This window comes from Corvus cornix, chromosome 20 (assembly GCF_000738735.6).
Source record: "Corvus cornix cornix isolate S_Up_H32 chromosome 20, ASM73873v5, whole genome shotgun sequence".
In the NCBI taxonomy this organism is placed as follows: Eukaryota; Metazoa; Chordata; class Aves; order Passeriformes; family Corvidae; genus Corvus; species Corvus cornix.
The window spans coordinates 14121739-14141411 of record NC_046349.1 but is presented as its reverse complement, the minus strand read 5'-3'; the positions used below and the strand labels follow the sequence as shown (position 1 = coordinate 14141411).

At 48.2% G+C, this 19673-nt stretch overlaps 1 protein-coding gene across 1 annotated transcript; it reads left to right on the top strand.

Moving 5' to 3' along the window:
• The first annotated feature begins 2547 nt into the window (after positions 1-2547).
• CEBPB (CCAAT enhancer binding protein beta) lies at positions 2548-4908 on the top strand. Its single transcript, XM_039563609.1, has one exon. It carries the CDS (start codon positions 2816-2818, stop codon positions 3788-3790), a length of 975 nt encoding a protein of 324 aa, XP_039419543.1. The 5' UTR covers positions 2548-2815; the 3' UTR covers positions 3791-4908.
• The last annotated feature ends 14765 nt before the right edge of the window (positions 4909-19673 follow it).

Sequence of the window (19673 nt, the reverse complement as noted above, 5' to 3'; positions counted from 1 at the left end):
TGAGGAGCTTTTCCAGGACAATTACTAGCAGCCTCTGCACATCTGGCAAGGCCAAGCCAGGCACTCTCAGGGACAGAGCTCTGTGTGCCCAGACCTCGGCTCAATCCTGTGATGTGAGCCTCATTCTGCACCTGTTCCCATTTCAAAACCCCCACTTCTGGCCATGCATTTGTTGTGACAAGTGCAGAAATAACTTAAAAGAGACCAGAGTTAGCTCAAAACCTGCTTGCTGAATGCTGGGGTTTTGGATAAGTGGTTAGTCCCGCCAACAAGGTTCCCATGAGAAGCTGAGAATGGATGTTGGCTCTATGAGAGTGGATATTGGGATTTGAGGTGAGCTGGAGGAAGTTGAAAGAGATCCAGGTAGAGCAGGGAGGTGAGGGGGAGAAGGGAAGGAGGGGACAAGCTGGGCATCCAACCTGAATTACCACCCCAGCTGACGTGATCGGGGTGACTGCGGGATTACTCAGCACTGGCCGGGAGAGCAGGTGTGGGCCACGCCAGCCCTGATAGAATCTGTTTCACATGACAGTTGCACAGACATTTTATTTTGTTAGGGAAGATTAACCCCAGGCAGGAATACAACTTTCTGCTGCAGAGCAGCAGAGAATAGGGCAGAAATTTGAAGAGGGCAAACTTAGATCTCCAAAAACATCTTGAAAATCTGTTCAGGAATTTTACCAGGCAGCTTTAGCATTTGACTTTAGCTGAGGAGCACGGCAAGCTGGAGACCTGTCACGGTGATGCCAAGGCAGACCAGCCGTGCCTGTAGCAGGTCACCATGCAGGAGACCTCCTGCCTCTGGGGCCCTGAGATGGTTTGGGGTAGGAAACACGAGACGGATTTTTAAGAGTTCGGTTGGAAGGGCCAGTTAGGGCAGCCGCTGCATGTATTCTGCCAGATCAGAATGCAGGATAAAGGCACAGGATGAGGGAGTAAACAGCCAGAAGAACAAGCCCTGGCTCACTGCAACTTGCCAGTATTTGCACCCAATACAGATGTTTGTATTTATGAAGGTATGGGCTCCAACTACAATCTCCAGACCCACCTCTCTGGCCAGGCCCAGCTCCACTTTAATCTCTAGTGCATTCACCAAAGATTAACTTGGTAGATAAAGATGGAACTAGAAATATTTGAAGCCTGAAAACCTGTTAGGGAGCTTTTGTTATGGAAACAAACAAAAAAATCCTATTAAAATGTGAAAAGAAAGATAAAACAGAAAAAGAAAAAAAGAAAAAGTCTGATGATCCACTGACTGATTCTTGAATTCTTCCTCTTTTCCGAGTTCTGAGGTTTGAACATTAAGAACAGTTGACTGTTTGAATCATATAATGCAATACCTGTTCCTCTGGCTTAACGTTACAATATTTCCCACACCGCAGGATTGCTTCACATTATTCTAAGAGGCAGTGTCATTTTCCCTGCAGTGCTAGGTCTTCTTTACTGAGGGAGGACACTCCTACTTCCTTTAATTATATGTTTTGTTTTAAATTAATGTCCTTTATTCTGGGGATGAATCATCAGCTTGTAGACAGGTAAATGTGGGAGTAAGAGAGTGAAAATATAAGTTTGATTCCCAAGGTGGGTGTCTTTAATTAAAACGGACATCAGGATTCAGTCTGCCATCCCAAACTTACCCCGCAAATCTAAAAAGCTTTTGGATTCCACGTTCCTATGCACAAATCTCACTCTCCTCTGACCCCGTTCCGTACGCTCGGTCCCCTTCGGCTCCAGCCCCGATTCCCTGTCCCTTGTGTGCTCTGACAGTTGCCCCATATCATGCAAAGCAAATATGCCAAGACAAACTTTAAGGCCCCCGTCGGTGCTTGAAGCGCTGGGGAGGGAGCGCCGGCTTTGCTGGGCTCTGGCTGCTCGCAGCGGCCAGGAGGAAGCTGGGGCAGTGCCGTGCCCTGCTCCAACTCCTCCTTGCTCGGAGCTGGACTCGCCACTGGAAAGTGGCTCTAGTCACGTCCCTGTGGACACTTCTGCTGGCCAGTGGGATTCACCAAAGCAACCACGGGATGGAGAGTAACGGGAATCCGTCTTTGGTGCGCAGATTTCCCCCTGCTTTGCCAAAAGAACTTTGAAAAATCTCTCCTGCCTTGATTTCCCCAAGGGTGAAACCGGACCCAGGGCGATCTGTGCCCAGCCCCGTGCGGCGCTGCCAGCCGCGGGCACTGCCTCGCTCTCCGGTGCCAAAGCAGAGCCCAGGCGGGCACGGGGCAGCAGCAGCAGCGCCCCAGCGCACGCGTGTCCCCGAGGCCCCGGGGCCGAGCGCTGCCCGCTGCCGTCCTGGCCGGCCGTGGCCGCGGCCAGCCCCGACCTCCCGCACCTGCGGGCCCGCAGCCCGGCCGCTCCCTCCGTCCCTGCCCGGGTTTGTTGTGGGCGGCCCGGCGGGCACCGCACCGCACCGGCGCACCCGCCCCGGGAGCCTCCTCCGGGGCCGGGACCAGCAGTTGCCGAGCGTGCGGAGTGGCAGGCGGCCAGGCGGTGACGCGCCTGTTGCTATGGGATCCACCGCCCCTATAAATAACTGAGGAAAGGAACTTTCCTAAGTCAGAGACTTTGGGACACGGGACCCAGAACCAGATGGTCCGGAGGAGACGCGCCAGCCCCCGCCGCAGCTGCCGGAGCGGTGAAGCCCCGCCGCGCCGCAGGGACTGATCCAGCCCGGGTGGGCAGCGCCGCGGGGCCGTGCCCAGGCCAGAGACTGCGGCAGGGTCTGGAGCCCCCCACCCCGACGGCGGCAGCTTGACCCTCTGCCGGGGGGGGCCCCCTGCGTCGTTTCCTCCTCCCCGCATCCCCCTTTGCTTTCATGCAACGCCTGGTGGCCTGGGACGCAGCATGCCTCCCCATCCAGCCGCCCGCCTTTAAATCCATGGAAGTGGCTAATTTCTATTACGAGGCGGACTGTCTGGCTGCTCTCAACAAGCTGCACCCGCGGGCGGCCGGGGGCCGCTCCATGACCGAGCTCACCGTCGGGGACCACGAGCGAGCCATCGACTTCAGCCCGTACCTGGAGCCTTTGGCATCGCAGCCGCCGCCTCCCGCGGCAGCAGCAGGGGGCAACTTTGAGCCTCCGTGCAGCAGCGGCGCCGGCCAAGATTTCCTTTCCGATCTCTTCGCCGAGGACTATAAAGGCAGCGGCGGCAGCAAGAAGCCCGACTACACCTACATCAGCCTCGCCCGGCACAGCCACCCCTGCGCCAGCCAGAGCCACAAGCCGGGGGGGCTGCCGGGCTGCTTCCCGCCCCAGATCGTGGAAACCAAAGTGGAGCCGGTCTTCGAGACCCTGGACTCTTGCAAAGGGCCCCGTAAGGAAGAAGGGGGCGCGGGGCCGGGACCGGGGGGCATGTCCTCGCCCTACGGCAGCACCGTGCGCTCCTACCTGGGTTACCAGTCGGTGCCGAGCGGCAGCAGCGGGAACCTGTCCACCTCATCCTCCTCCAGCCCCCCCGGCACCCCCAACCCCTCTGAGTCCTCCAAGTCTGCCGCCGCCGGCGGGGGCTACTCCACCGCTCCGGCGGGCAAGAACAAGCCCAAGAAGTGCGTGGACAAGCACAGCGACGAGTACAAGCTCCGCCGGGAGAGGAACAACATCGCGGTGCGCAAGAGCCGCGACAAAGCCAAAATGCGCAACCTGGAGACGCAGCATAAAGTCTTGGAACTGACGGCCGAGAACGAGCGGCTGCAGAAGAAGGTGGAGCAGCTCTCCCGGGAGCTGAGCACCCTCAGGAACTTGTTCAAACAGCTGCCCGAGCCCCTGCTCGCCTCCTCGCCGCGCTGCTGACCCCCGGCCGGGCGGCGGGGCGAGCGGAGCCGCCGGCTCCCGGCCCCGCTCCGCGCTCCTGGGGCCGGGGCGAGGGGGGCGAGAGCCCGCGGAGGGCGGGCGGGTTTGGTTTCAATTTGTGTTGTTGTTGTTTTTGTTGGATTTTTTTTTTTCCTTGTCTTTATCGACATGATGGCGGAAGGCTCCGCCGCCGCGCGGGGGTCTGAGCGGGGCCGGGGGCTGCAGCGGGGCGGGCGGCGCGGAGGGGGCGCGGAGGGACCCCGGCCCCGGCCCGGGCGGGCTCTGCTGGGCGCTGGGTTATTTAAAAGAGCGAGAGGAGAGCAAGGGCAAAGTGATGCAATCCTTTAAGCATGGCTGGGAATGCTGTGTACATGATGCAATCTCGTGTAACTGTCAGTCATGGATTGAGTAATCTGTTAAAGATGTTCCTACAGTTTTTTTATTATAAAGAATAATCTATTTCTATAAGAAAATACATATGTATATTTTGGGATCTATGCATTCTTGCTACATTTGAAGCATTAATGAACAATTTTAATAAACTTTATGACTAGGTTAAAAAAAAGTAGCTTGTTTTATTTTGAAGGCATGTTTAAAGTTAGATTAAACACAGGGTTGAAATTCCAGCTGATTCTGGCTCAATGCTGTGATCAGGGATAGGGATTTTTGTTGGTCTTTTAGCTTTCTCTGACTCAGAGAAAGGGAAAAAAACCCAAAAAACCAAAACCAAACCCCAAAACCCCCAGGAGAAACTCAGCAAAGAGCAGAGCTGGAAGCCTTAGCCAGTTCTTGTTGCCTCATTTTATTTCCTCTAATCACCTGCTTTAGCTGCTGCTTGGGTGTTGTTTGGGGAGGAGGTGTTTGTGTTGGGGTTTTTTCTGCACTTCATGCTGTTTTGAACGTGTAGAGCAAGATGTGCTATCCAAACCATGACCAATGCTTGGCAAATAACGCCAAGTCTAAAGTGGGAGGGAAGAAGAAAAAGTAAGGGAGGAAGCCTAAAATGAGGTTTTGTTTGTGTTTGTTTTTTCTTTTTTTTTCTTTACAGAGTTTCTATTCTCTATGATTCAGCATTTCTTATGTTTGTAGTTTACAGGAATAAACATGAGAAAGTAGCATTTCTGTTGGATGTCGGTAATTTCAGGCATTGCTCGGGAAGCTCCCATGAGACCCAACCAGGTGAGAGGCTCATGAACCACCCCCTTCCCTTTGCTCTGGAGACATTTTTCTAAAAACTGCAGATACAATTCTCTGATGAGAGGTGTTTGTTGGGGGCAAGTGACAGATGAGGGGGGGGTGGCAGAGGAGGAGGAGGTTTGTAGCAGGCCAGAACTTTGTTTTGGGGAGATCCAAGGCTCTGCCCGCTGCTGGGACAGGCCAGCCTTGCCAGAGCTCCCGGCTGTGTTATCCCTGCTGCGCCGAGGTCTGTAAGGAGTGAACAGTCTCAGGCTGGTTACGTGGAGGGAGTTGGGCAAAAGATCAGGTCTTAGTCAGCATTTTCCATTTTCCTGCTAGGCCAAATTTAAGCATGAAGTTTTTAGATCCAGATTCTCAGTGCCCCGGGAAAGAAACTCCTTTACTGCCTGTGCTCTGACAGTTGAGCACAAAGGGGGGTTTCAGCATAGACACAGTGGCCTTGGATTTGTTCCTATACATTCCACACAAACAGCCGTGGGCTGCAGGACAAATCTGAAGTTTGTTGCTTATTTCTAGTGTCTCTTTAAGCAAAACACGTTTTCTACTGAAAGAGCTGTTCTGCTGTTTTTGAGTGTTAAGATCCGAGCCTCCTGCGGGTCCATCAGCTGGAGCCCTCCCTGACATTCCCTGCACATTCCCTGCTCTCCCCAGAGCTGTGCAGTAGCGAGCAGGGCAGGGTTAGCCCTGATACAGATTTCCCCCTTTGCTTTTTCATATGTACAGTGCAGTTCAGTTGTTTTTACGAGCCCCTAAAATAGATTTCTTGGGTGAGCTAGCTCCTGCACTAGCATGACTCAAGTTCTTGCAGGCAGGATAGACGTTAGATCTTGTCTTGGCTGTCCCTCGTGACGATGATTACTCCAGCCTCCTGTGGCTGTTTATTCTACTATTTGTATCATTACGAAACTTATCCACATCATTAGATCCTATTTTTTTGTTGTGCTGGAGGCCACACAATGTCACCCAAACTCACAAGCAGTGCTCCCAGTCAGCGCCGAGCGCTGCCGAGGGTGGAATTGCTGGAGGACTGGAGACGTCCTCAGATACGTTTTTTGTTTCTTTCTAAATAACAAAGCTTCCAACAAGAGTTCAGTTTGTGGGGGCTGGAAGGCAGGGTAGATTGAAAGATAAGAAGTACTGGAGGTATTTATATCTGTTTAAATAATAGTCCAGTTTTGGAGATAGAGCTCTACCAGGCATGAAGGAGCTAATCCCCATCCTTAAACCCTGCCTGCCCCAGTGCAGGAGAGCCAGGGCGGCGTTGCTGCAATTTAAAGAATGATGTTTAAATTACTGCTGTATTCCAAGGTATCTGACAGAATTCTAGTTCAGGAGAAACCTTGTGCAGCAATGATTTTTTGTACAGATGGGAAAATTGAGGCCATAAATGCACCAATTTTACTCCAACCTCAGAAGAAATCCGTGAAAGACTTGGAAAGAGAATTCCCCAATCCTTCATTCTTAATCTTGTATTACCCTCATAATTTACATTGTAAAAGCTTTGTAGTGCCATTAAATGCATGCAGGTTATGAAATACTCTGCCTTCTAAAACAGCATATGAAAAAGCCCCTGTAATTAAAACATTTCCTAGAAAATAATAGTCTGGAAAAAGTAGTCTGTAAATGTATCTGAGAAAATTCCAAGCACTAAAGTAGACAAAAGATTCCAAATACCTTTTCTAATTGCAGTGGGAGGATTGGAAAATCCCTGTCCAAACAGTATCTCAGCTCCAAATATTGATTTAGTTTCCCATGACAAATAAGATTCTGCTGGCTGAGAACAGGACTTGGAATGTCTCAACTGGCCTCGGACAGGGCTTCCCGAGCTTCTCTTCCTGAAGCTACTCAGGACAACTCGTGGTAGGCAAACCATGCGGAAAGCTCTAGGCACCAGAGAGCTGTTCTCAATTTTACAGAAGTTTATAAGCAGAATTTCATTTGGGCTTTTTATTTTTATCTTTTTTTTTTTCAAACGATGTATTACACTGGTTCATTTCTACAGGTCTTTCTTATTGCTGCTAAAATAACAGAGGTTTTTCCTCTGTAGAAGTCAGTCTGTAAATCCTTGGCACTGACATCCCCTTTCCAAAGCACCTAGCACTGGTTTATAAGGTTTGAATTCAGTAGTGCTTAGTACTGCAAAACAAATTATATGTAGCAGTTTAAAAATATATTTAAAAATACAATTATACTTTTGTGAGCAGTTCTTCATTTATCACTCTCTGTTATCTGCCCAAAGCATGAGTAACCCAGGGCAGCTCTGATCTGACACTGTGGTGTTGCTTTTCCACTTTTCCCACTGCCTTCCATTGGTGACTCTTGGAAGATGCAGGAAAATTTATGCATCTTTCTGTACTAATTGTTCCTCCTCTGTCAAATAGAAATCACCCAAATTGCACACGTGTACCCAGGGGCTGTTGGACAGGAGACTCAACCACATTTGGTAACAGTTCGGTTTTTCCTCACTGAAATCCTGCAGTAGCCTTTGAATACATAAATTAGAGCCTGGAAAAAGCTTTGTGCACAATGTTTACCTTTGCAGTTTAATTGTGTGAACAACTGTCATCGGTGTGGATGGGTGTAAAAACATGACGTGACTCTCACACAAGTTTTAAGGCAATGTTTCATTAGCTGTGACCAGAATAAAAGTCAAAGCAACTCCGCATCTGCTCTCATAAAGAGAAGAGCTGTACATGAGGCCAAATCACACACGTTCTTCCGTTACTTGTAGTGATAATGCTCAATAGCCATCATCTTGTCTCACATTTGTCCAGTGACACAACGTGAGTCCAAAGCAGATCTCTGCATTCAATTTGGTCTGGTTAGAGATGGTTATAGGGTAGAAGGGGGGAATGAATTTGGAATAGAATTTGTTTCTAATTCTTTTTGCTCCTGATAGCTAATTAAAAAAAAATTATTACTACTCTTGTGAGTGTTTGACTTTTGCTCTTTATGTCTGCACAGATGCTTAACAGTCAGAATTTTAGGCCAAACCTCGAATACTAACATGAAGTGTGAAGAAAAATTTAAACCTATGCATAGATGTTGAAAGGGTCCTAATATGTTAAATAAGAAATCCAAGCAAAACTAGGGATATACTTGCTACTGCCAAGGAAACAGTTACATTCAAACTCTGAACACGTTTTTTCAATCAATCAATAAAGCAAAAATAAAACCATGTGGCTAAACCAATACATTAAATCTGTGGGGAATTAGGTCACTTTTGAGAGACACTTGCTGAACAGACAAGTGAAATCATTAAAAGAACTAAGTTCCTATTTAACACTTCACTGGGACCCAAAACATAGTCTGAAAGTTTATTCTTTACAAAACAAAGCTAACCTTTGGTAGAAACTCTACACTTGGACAATATCCTGAGGTTTTTCTGAAGTTCCTGATTCTTTCATGTGAGCTGAAGCTGCTTTGCCCCAGCCTGGGCAGACGAGCAGCACGGCCTATGGTGAGTGTGTAAAGACCTAAAAAGATTAGATCCAGCCTTGGATTGCCATCAGGATCACGTGAAATTTTGGTGCTGTGTTTGCCTGCTGGGAAACTACGTGAAACCCCAGGAGAGTTTCTCTTTGGAACGGTGCTGGGGGCGGGGGTGGCGCCGGCACAGTCCGTGCCCAGGCGCTGCAGCTCCCAGAGCTGGCAGGGCCCACATTCCCTAAATGTGCTCCATTTGATCTACTGGGAATTGGAAACTCCATTGGAAACCAACTTGCTTTTTGTGATCGTTTCCCCACCTGCTCAGTGGTTCAAATGTTTTGTTTTGAATAAAAGGCTTTTCTTCCCTCCTAGACATGCTGGAGGATAGATCTGCCTGGATGTGAGAAACTACAGGGCTGGAATTCAAAATGAGGGTAAGTGGGTTAATAATTGCTTAAGATAATTGATTTGCATTTACAACAGGGACATATTTAATTCCAAACCTTCTGACAGGTGCCACGATTTCACAAAGTAGTGCCAAATTTAACCCTCATTTGTTATAAACTTGCCCCCAGAATGTATTTGCTGTGGAAATTATTAATATAATAATAAATAATAATAAATTCAAATAATAATTTCTAGCTAATTAAATGCTAAGAAAGACTGTGATCTACATCTGGTTTTCACCTTGTCCTGTCCACTTGGTTCTTGCCTTTGGGATTCCTGTCTCACACATTCCACAGCTATCAAAGCAGAGTCCAGGGTATTTAATCAGAGGTTTCAGTTAGGTCTCCTAATTTCATGCAATTTGCAGAATGAATCCTCTATGAACTGAGGCTAGAACAGTGCTGGCTCAGCCAGCAGCCCTAGCTTTGATGGGCTCGAGTGCTGACACCTCTGGAAAGAACGGAGCTTTCGGAGGGAGGCTCCGGGAGGCTCTGGTCCCCAGCCCCACACGGACCCAGACTTGTTTGTTTGCTATAAATACCGTGGCTTTGCCAGTGTATTGCAACAGCAGCTCATTAATGCTGTGGTGAGCAGCTCACTGGTGGTGCCTAGAAATGACAGTGACAGGAATCACAGTCTCCAACCAAGCAAAAACCCCTCTGAGCCTCACCTGCCGTGTTCCCTCCTCACACCTGGGGGCCACAGATGCTTTGGGACAGATTTTCTGTAAGTGAACAGAGGAGCTTTGGTGTGAGAAATGAATGTGATGGTGACACGATGGGACACAATTTCAGTGCAACATGATGAAACAATTACTTGGCTGCAACAGCCGAGGAAGGGAATCACAAGAACGAGAGAAAGTGCCTGGAGCCGGTTTGCGAAGCACAAGGGGCGCAGTGGCTCCAGCAGAAACAGAGTTTTGCTCATTCCCCCAGCCTCTGCCATCCACACACAACTCGGGGGTGGATGTTTCTGACAGGGATTCTGAGCCCAGGTGTTCTGGAACAGTAAAATTCAGCTCCTGTCCCTATTGCTTTTTGCAATGCAAAAGGCCAGAAAGCAAACCAAGAATGTAACTTACTGAGATACTTTAGCGTGTCTAACACTTCAGTGTACAAGGAGCAGAACATCTGTGGGATAACTTGGCACAGGGAGATGAGGAGAATTACAAAAAAAAAGGAGTAATTATCAAGGAGTTTGGTTGCTTAGAGGAATGCAAGCTGGCCCCCAGCCAGGAACACTTCACTTAAGCACACAAGCCAGCCTCAGTGCCAGCTCTGTGAAGAAACCCAATCTCTGCACAGGGCTGCTCTCCTGCTGCTGAGTTATTGATGACCACTCAGGGTGGCACAAAACATTTCTGTGCTTGAAGTTAAGAATAGTGCTGATTGCTGGGTTGAGTCCCCAGATCTGAAGGAGGAGGAGAGATGGCAGAAGGCCTTGATGTCTGAACACAGCTATGGTGTCCTCAACCCCTTTCAAAGCAAATTACAGAGCTACAGAGTTAATGAGTACAGAACACTGACAGAAATTAACATGCAAGGGATAAATACTGAGCTTTGGAACGAAAGAGACAGTTTCTGGTCCTGCCTTTCCCACCAGATTTTCATATATCTTTGTATTATCAGTTAGCCCCTAAACATAACAGAGGCTCATGCAGGTATGTGCATCTGCAGTTCCAGGTGCAGTTGCCATAGCTGCAGGTGGATTTGCCTGTTCCATATTTAGATCCTGATCTTACACATGTGCTTCATTTTATACATGTAGCTGTAGTGATTTCAGTGGAACTATTATTACTGGCATGAGTAATGATAAATGCATAAATCTGTATTTACATGGGATGTATTTACATGGATCTGTATATACATGGATCTGAGATCATGGTGTCTCTGGGAAAATTTTTGTGCCTTGCTCAGTTTTACAGCACATGCCCTGGCAAATTCTGGGCACTTTCATTTCTTGTGTTTTCAAATTTGAGAGAGCTGATTTGGCTGTTGCTTGCTGTGTGAAAGGAGATGACAGTGGCTTCGGCATTTTTGCATTTCCCAGGGAAAAAACCTCAACCACCAAAACATCTGACAAGTGGGATACAGCCTGTGTTCCAACAGCTCCTGTGGGCTCCAGCTCAACGAAGTACTTGAGTGTGTGTTGCAGCCAAGCACAGCAAAGCAGTGCTGCACAGGAGCTGCCACGGTTTGGATATGCCGAGACACAGCCGGCAGAGCCAGCAGCTCTGGCCTCGGGGTCACGCTGCCGGGGCGCAGCCGTGGCACGGGAAACATGACGGGAAATCTGGCTGTCCAGGGAGATGGTGAATGAGATGCACTCCAGCAGGCCCAAAGGAATCCTGATTTCCTCCTCCTGCACTTGGGGAGCCCATCCAGCTTTCGTGCTGGCCAGGTCTGGCAGCCACTGCTTCGGAGCACGGTGTGATAGGGCCTGGCTGCTGATCAAAGGGCTCTTGAGCAATAACCCACTGCACATCAGCAGGAGCTGCTGCCAAGAGCCATGGACTTCTCTGGGTGGAAGACAACTGATAAAGCAGATGCTGAGAAAAGCAGTGATGCCTGCATTGGGCAATCTGAGCGAGACTAATGGCTACTGGAAAATGTTATTTGTATTTTAGCTCTGCAATTGCAGAAGCCTGATTTGCTAATGGCTCCCAGTTTGTACAGTGCTTGGGTTTAGTTTCTATTTTTGAAAAGCTTTTTATTCACAGGAGTAGATGCTCCCACTTTATGGGGAAATCTAATACTCCTTGGTAGTTCTTCCTCTGTCAATAACAAATATGGGTTGATTGTGCCTTCCCCCAAAATGAAGGGAGTGCTCCTGTGGAGTTTGGCTTGTGAAGGACGGGGCGCTCACAGTAGGTGGGAACAAGGGGCTCAATCCTCTTGTCATACAGGCCTGTGCCTGGTTGTAGGGGACACAGTTCTCAAGCAAGGCTGGCAGATTGGAAAGGGATTGGCAAAAACGACAGGGAGGCAAATCCGCTTGTGGTGAAGGTGCCTGGGAAGAAGGAAGCGATACCCACCAGCCCACAGTGCTGGGAAGGGTGTTGCAAGCTGTGGCAGTGATGGGAACCATTTCCAACAGCCAATGGACTATTTTCCCACTGACCTCAGGGTAACATGAAGTGAAAATTTCACTCTGGTGTTTTCCGCCAAGTCTTAAAGGCAGAATCTTAGGAAATAGCTCCTGGTCCTGCAGGACTTCAGTAGCAGGTGCTCCTCTGCACAAGCCCTGCAGGAGCTGTGTGACCAGAGGGACACTGACTATTAATGAGCTCAGCCTGGTATTTACGGCAGGATGGGGCCTTTTTATTGCGCAGAGGAGGGAACTCCCTGCTCAGTCCTCCAGGTGGTCCCTCCAGGGCAGGGTTGAGGCACACTGGTGAGAAGGGGTGGGGTTGGGTGGGAGAGGCTTTCGTTGCTGCCCTACCTGTTCTGGGCATAAATTGAAATGATCAGTCTCTAAATCCTGCCAATTAGGAATGCTTTACTGGGATGAGAGACAGTTTACTGTGACAGGTAAAGCAAAAATGTTTTCCTTATTTTTTTTTTTAAAGAGGCAAAACCTTGCCTCAACACAGAGCAGGGATTGCAGGGGACAGCAGGGACTCTGTGGGGTGCCTGACCTTGCCCAGACAGGCAGGGGGTGGGCAGGATTCTGCAGCTCAGAGCAGCTCAGGGACAAATCCCTCCTCACGTGCTCGTGTGCCCTTTCAGCAGTGCCTGTTTTCCAGAGAGCCCCTGGAGCAGGGCTGGGCAGGGGGCTGCAGCCCCCCACAGCACCCTGTCCTTGCAGTGACTCCACCATTCCAGCTGGCAGCAGGTGTGGGGAAAGAAAAAACAGTGCTCAGCCTTTCCTAGGCTCCACCCGCCAGCAAAGTGCCACCTGCTTGGGAGAGCAAAATGAGATGCTTTTACAAGACTCCAAAACTGCTAATCAAGGTAGTAGCTGTGCTCTCAGTTAGTGCCCTCCTAATCTTCTGATCCACAGATTCCTGTAATGAAGAGGCAAAATGGACCTCTTGGGTTTGTTACTTGTTGGTTTCTGCAGACTGAGGCAGACATTGTTCTATTTTTCCACTCTGCTCTCTCTCTCAGGGTTATATTGGTTACTGTAAAGGCCAGAAGCACAACTGTCCCTCACTCCAAACACTTCCCAGACAGTAATTTGACCACACAGAGTTTGGCTCATTATGTATGTAAAATAGGCAGATGCTATTAGAAAGTAATTTTTTCCCCCAATCAGTAGAGCAGCCTGTCCCTCCTTAGGCAACCTCTGCAGAGGCCATATTTTTATCCTGCCTCATAATCTCAAGGTATTTAAGATCACCCTCAGAAATGGATAGCATCTTCCCTTTTCTACCTTGAAACTGAGCTCTGCCTTCACGGAGTGGCACTGAGCCCTCAGCACTGTCCTGCCAAGGCCCTTTCCTCTGACAGTTTGCAGTTCCCAGTGCTGATGGATCCTGCCACAGTTCACTCAGTGTTCAGGGACAATAAACCCTCCCCGTGCTCAGACCTGCCTCATCAGTCAGTATGGGAAAGCGCTGACGGGGGTTCATAAAAGCACCTTGAAGAGGCTGATGGAAATGTTCGAAGAAATGAGCAGTGTTTTGTAGTGTTTAGGGTTTTGCAGAGCAGAGAACGCAGCAGCACTGGAAAGGACACCGAGTGTGGCCCAGCACATCCCCCTGGGTCACCCTGCGCAAGCCCCCGCCGGAGCAGCCTCGGTGGGGGGGGTTCAGGGCCTTACCCAGGTGAGTGACAGCAGAGAGGGGAATTTCCCTTCAGCAGTGGCCACAGGACCAGTGGAAGAAGCCAGGTAAATAACTTCTCGAGGCAAAAATTAAAATCACATTTTTGCATATTATTATTTTTACTTCTCTACTTCTTGCTGTAGGAATTTTATTATTTTAGATGAAATGTTAAAAATATGTCTCCAGCAGCTCCATCAGGCGTGTGTGTGCCCCAGACTGATGATCTGACACATCTGGCACTTACACTTGGGGCCTTCCCCCATGGGAGAAATTGCCCAGGGAAGAGAATGCACATTTCCCAGTGAAAGAGAAATGACAAAACAGTTCCTGGTGCACAAGCCAATTTCCAAGGCCAAATCCAGCTCTCTGCAAGTCCAGGGGAAAGGTCACCGTGAATCAGGAAGAAAATGACTGAATTACCAGCATTGCAGCAACAGAATAAACTCTCACCAAGGGATTGACTGGGACAGTGGGATGTTGCCCCTGGCTACTGGCAGCGGTCCCTCGTCATTACCCTCATTAAGGTGGTCATCTCCAAGCCAAACAAGTGCACACTTCAGTCAGTAACATAAAAGACATCAATTAGATTTATATAAGAGCATTGCAAAATATTGGATAATAGCTGCTCCAAAGAGCAGCAGGAAGATTCAGTGCCCTGTCAGAATTGCCTCTGCAGCAGCCTGGCTCTTTTTGGGAATTGCACCTCGCCTGGTGATGGCCCTTGCTCTGTGCGTTTGGTGTGGGGGACGGGGCACTGCTGGCACCCTCTGCCTCAATCTGACAGCAAGGCTGAGGTTGGCACTTACCCGCATGAATCACCAACTACTGAAATTGAAAAGCGTGCATATGCAAATGGCTAATTAAAGACATTAGCATAGTCAGTTACCCAAGCTGTAATCGCAGCTGTATCTCAGTGAGGCAGCGATCCCACACCCATGCTCCAGGTTTGCATTTGGGAGCGCTGGGTTCCCGGCAGCTGCGGCCAGAAACTGCTCTAAGAACCAAGTTTTCCTTGTGTAGTTCCAGGAAGGAAAAGGAAGAGTGAGAGTTTGCCAAGTGGCTTCCTGAAAAGTCCTGGGGAATGGTACAAACCCAGGAGCTGATAGGGACAGCTGAGGGACGACTGGGAGAAATGGCCAGTCAGGCACCCTCTTCTTTAATCTGCCCATTTTTGGGATTCTGTTAACACAACCAACGTGGATTTCCCTCTACTAGCAAATATTCTGACACAGGAAAAGACTATGTGCCAGATTTTGACTTTATTTACATTGAATTACCTGAGATTAGAATCTGAAACTAGAAACTTTCTTTATACAGCTACAAATAGCTATATTATGCAGTTTTAAGGGGTTAAGAAAAGGAGGAAATCATAACCACAGAAGTCATAAAGGCAACTTATCCCAAGCCAAATAGTTTTGTTTCTAATGCAGGGCTTTAATTATAACATGTCATATAATGATGACATAGTGCTATAATAGGCAAATATAATGCATTAATCTGATATTATATTCTGGCTTTAACAATAGGTGCAGCGAACCAGCCTTAGTGGATAACTCATTCAGAACCTATCTGCACACTCCACCTAGATACTTATCTGCCTCTTTAATTAAGTGGAGGGAAACTTCTTGAGGCCATACCCATAAAGCCAGTCTCTGATGATAGCAGAGTTACTGGAAGCCTTTGGTAATCGTTTACACCCACGTTTTGTGGTTAGCTTCCAACTTTGGCTCTTTCCTTCTCACTTTGGAGCCACCTATTTATCCCCCAGCGTAAATCCCGGCTGCTTTTGTACCAAGAGGGGCACAAAGGACTCCAGGGTTTGTTTGAGCAACACGTCAGCACACTGCCATTGGCCCCTCGGGACTGAGCCCGGCTTCTGAACGGCACCACTGGAAAAAACAGCTCTGGCACATTTTCACTTACCAGTATCTGCTGGGAGCAGCAGCACCAGGGGATGGATGGGCAGTGCCACCTCCCCGGAACGCGAGGTCCCAGACTGTCCTTGGAGACACCACGGCATCAGTGGGAGCAGGACTGGGATTCCTGGGACAAAGTCATCTCTCCTGATTCCACGGGTCCTATGTAGCTTTGTGTACATTGAAAACCACCCTTTCTGGCTTCCTCAAACACACAGAGTTGGGAGGATTTGCCTACTGTGAGGAAAATAAAACTTAACTAAGATATTCTCTTGGAGAAGGTGGTTCCCGAACTGCAGTGCCTGCTCTGCACTTGGGATTTTTGAGAGAAATATCCTGCTCTGAGGCTGGAACACACAGAAATCATGAAGACCCAGCATGGGAATGGCAACTGAGGAGAGCACAGGGACAGCAATGCCGAGGCCATGTGAGCCAATGTGCGAGGTGCCGGGAGTGTACAAGTGTGACAGTCCCTGCAGCAGCAGACAGGCCACTTCCACGAGGTCCCTGGACTCCAGCACCGCTGAGCAGATCCACACGGGATGAGCACAACCGCAAAGGCTCCAGCAGTTGCTGCCTCCTTTTCCTTTTCCTCTCCTTCTGAGGCTCGCTTCCGCACTCTCCTCCAGGCTTTTCCAGTGTGAAAGGCTCTGCTAATGACCTTTGAACAGACCATGTTGAGAATGTCACTGCAGAGCTTCTTAATCTTATGGTGGCGCCTGGATAATGTGGTGATGGGCACTGAAATGCTGAAAAACAGACAGACAGATAGTGAGATAAGATTAGATACAGAAGTAATTTAGTCACTCATCATACAGAGCAGCTGACATAAGTTCATTTGTAAAGCCAACTGCTAAAATTGCTTTAGAAGTCCTTACATTTGAATTCTGTTGAAAGGCAGACCTTTGATCTGAATTGTTGTGGTGGCATGTGCATTATTTGAATGGAACCTCACCTGGCCAGGTAGTACCAGACCGGTCATTCCTGGCATACTCTTCCATAGGGGATCAGTGTCCATGCAAATCCATCCCCCCGGATAGCTCGGGGCAGGCAGATAACTGAGCATCATGGAACAGACACCGACTGAAGGCATGAGCTCCACATTATGCTGATATGCAGAATGAATCGTGGCTAATAAAAGCCTCAAACAGCCATATATATGACTAAATGTAACCCCAAAACACTTTTCAATTAAGCATGATCAGAAAATAGAATGAGAAAAATTAATAGACAAGTGTTATTCCTTTTCTTTTTCATTAACATTTATTAAATCACACTGTGGGGGAGATGGAGGAGGAAGGGAATAAAACAGATCTGTCCAATTCCCTGCTGTTTATACCACTTCTTTATTTCCTGCATTCATTGCAGGGGAAATTATTTACATTTGCATGTTATGTTTTTGTAATTTGGCATTAAAATTTTTCAAAGACGCTTCCTAGGGCAGTTTATTTTTGAAGTGGATTATTTGTTTTCACCCTAAATCTGAGGCCACACAGAAGCATTCCCAGCTCTGGAAGGGGCAAGAGAGTTAACACAAAGGTGTGGAGTTGGTTGGTCCCTGTGCTCCTCTGAGTGGCATTCCCAGCACTGACACTTTTCAGTGCTCAGTCCCTCTGAAGCAAAAGCTGCCAAGTGCATGGATGAACCACAGATAAATCGTTGCAGGTCTTAATTAGTGATGGCTGAACTCTCAGAAGATTCTGTGGTTGAATTAGAATAAGCACTCAGAAAGTTCAAATGTTAAGCCAGGCCTCTTTTGTTTATGATGATGGAAGCCACTCTCTGGAGCTGGCTCACTCATCCCATTTTTAATATATCCTGGCTGAACCACTGCACAAACAGCTGGCACAGAAAGCAGCTCCCTCCTTTGTGCCCACCCTGAATCAGTGACTGCAGGTGTGAGCAGCAGTCTCCACACAGCCCTTCCCACAGTCTTGTACCCTCCTGCAACACTTTACTCGGCTCTAGGGCTGGAAGGCTTGGATTAATCCTACTGAACTGTTAGAAGCCTCATTTCCTTACCATTTGGGAAGCCCAATCTCTTTTTGAAGGCACCTGCCTCTTGCCAGTGGCACAGTGAGGAAGCCAGACTCCAATTTGAGCATCTCATTTATGTGCCTGCACCTTGGAAGGACCAAGCCTTGTGAAATGCTGATGTTGTGGTGACCTGGCCCCCACAGCTCCTTCCTTACAGGATATATATCCCTTGTGGGATATATCCAGCAGGTTTTCCTGCACTTGCTATGTTATAATGGACTGTAACACAGGAAAGTGGATTCTCTGAACAGAAATGTCCACGGACAATATTCCTACAGCCCAATTCCCCACTGTGCCCTCAAACCCATGGGCTCACAGCAAGTCCACAGGGTGTGCAGGGTGCTGCCCGGCACCCCAGGAGCTGCCAAGATCTGTCTGGGACTTGCAAGCATGAGGATGAGGCCAGTAGCTACAAGAGCTGTACTGATGTGCCCGGTGTTTTTGCACAGGAGCAAATACTGGCTTTGTTGTGCATGTATTGGACATCTGCAAAGAGTTGTCCAGCTTGAGAATAAATGGAGTAAGTGTGTTTTTCCCTGGTGCTCTGCGTGCCAAATGTGTGCTAATCAAGCACTAAAGTGTGCTATTGGCTGAGGCAAACATTTAAAAATAGGTACGGAAAAGTATTACGTAGTAAAGTAAAAGAACATAGTTTTAATTTTAATTTTCAAAATTGCCAAGCAGCTGGCAGCTCTTGTTTGTTTAGTTTTGGGTTCGGGGTTTTTTTTGAGAGTCAACCACTCACACATTTCCGTTTAGGTTTTGGAACACAATTTTATATTCCTATTTTTTTGAGGAACACTGGCCAAATTGCTGGCTGTTAGCTGGAATCTTTATCAGAAAATCTGTAACTGAATATTCCAGGCCAAGATGCACAGAAACCAAAACTGGGCAGAAACTTGCATGGTATGGTGGCAGTTGCACTGGAAGCAGTAACTAGGATTAAAAAACCCAGTTCTGTTAAAAAGCCAAGTTCAGGAGACGCAGCAGAAACATATTTTTGTGAACCTGGAATGTGTGTTTTTGTGTTTGCAGGGATAACCACTCTCCTCCTCACAGCACTGTGACTTCCAAAGCTTTGAACTATAGCTGATGAATAACTGTACCTACAAATAAAATCTCAATTGCAAAACAAAGGAATAATAAAGAAAATGTAATACGTTTTTTTAATTTTATTCAAAGCTTAGAAAAGTTTAGGTTGGAGTTTGGGTGAAGATTTGGTTGCTGCCTTTCCCCCTTTTATCTGAACCAGCTCACTCAGACCTAATCTTCATCATCTAAACCACAGGATTAACACACAAAATAACTTTGGAGCAAGCCAGGTCCAAGCAGGAAGCTGCAAGTACCATCATGTCTTCATGATATTAGCCAGCACAATAACTGTGGTTTCTTCAGTTTTTTGGTGGTGTGTGTTTCTGGTTGGTTGTTTTTCTGGTTTTGTTTTGGTTTTGTTCTAATTCACTACATTTATATTTTCCTTGAAAGGGCCTTGAGTTTTTGTTGCTTCTTTGTGTTGGAAATGTTCGGATTCCGAGTCCCACTCCTGGGGTGAATGCAAGTTCTCCCAGACAATCCCAGCTGGCCCCTCACGCCAAACAGCCCAGGACTCTCCCTGTGCTGAACTTTCAGTGCAAACCAAACCCCCCCGGCCCCATTGTGCCTCTCCTGCCTGCTCAGGTTTAAAGGGAAGCAGCTGCCACCATGTGAGGGGGCTGGTCCTGCTGGTGAGCATTAGGTTTGGAATATTCCTGATCTGGCTGTCTTGAGAAAAGGGACGTTCCTTTCCTTCTGCGAGGATCGCAGTGGGTTTGAGGTGGGAACTCTGCACTAAGCTGCTCAGATCCAGCAGTTCTGGGCATGTCCAGACATAAAGCTGCTGGTACTGGAAGAAATGTTATCCTGAACAGGGAGTAACCTATGGAATTGTAAGTGCTTAAGTCCTCTTTTGCATCTGGCCCAAACTTGCAAGGGAGGAAGAGCCAAATGCTCAAAGGCAGCTTCCATTTTATGGCTCTAAATTGTGCAAAAAAGTTCTGGACTTGATAACTTTGCACCTGCATTTGTGTTGGCGTGAGGGAGAGCCTCAGCC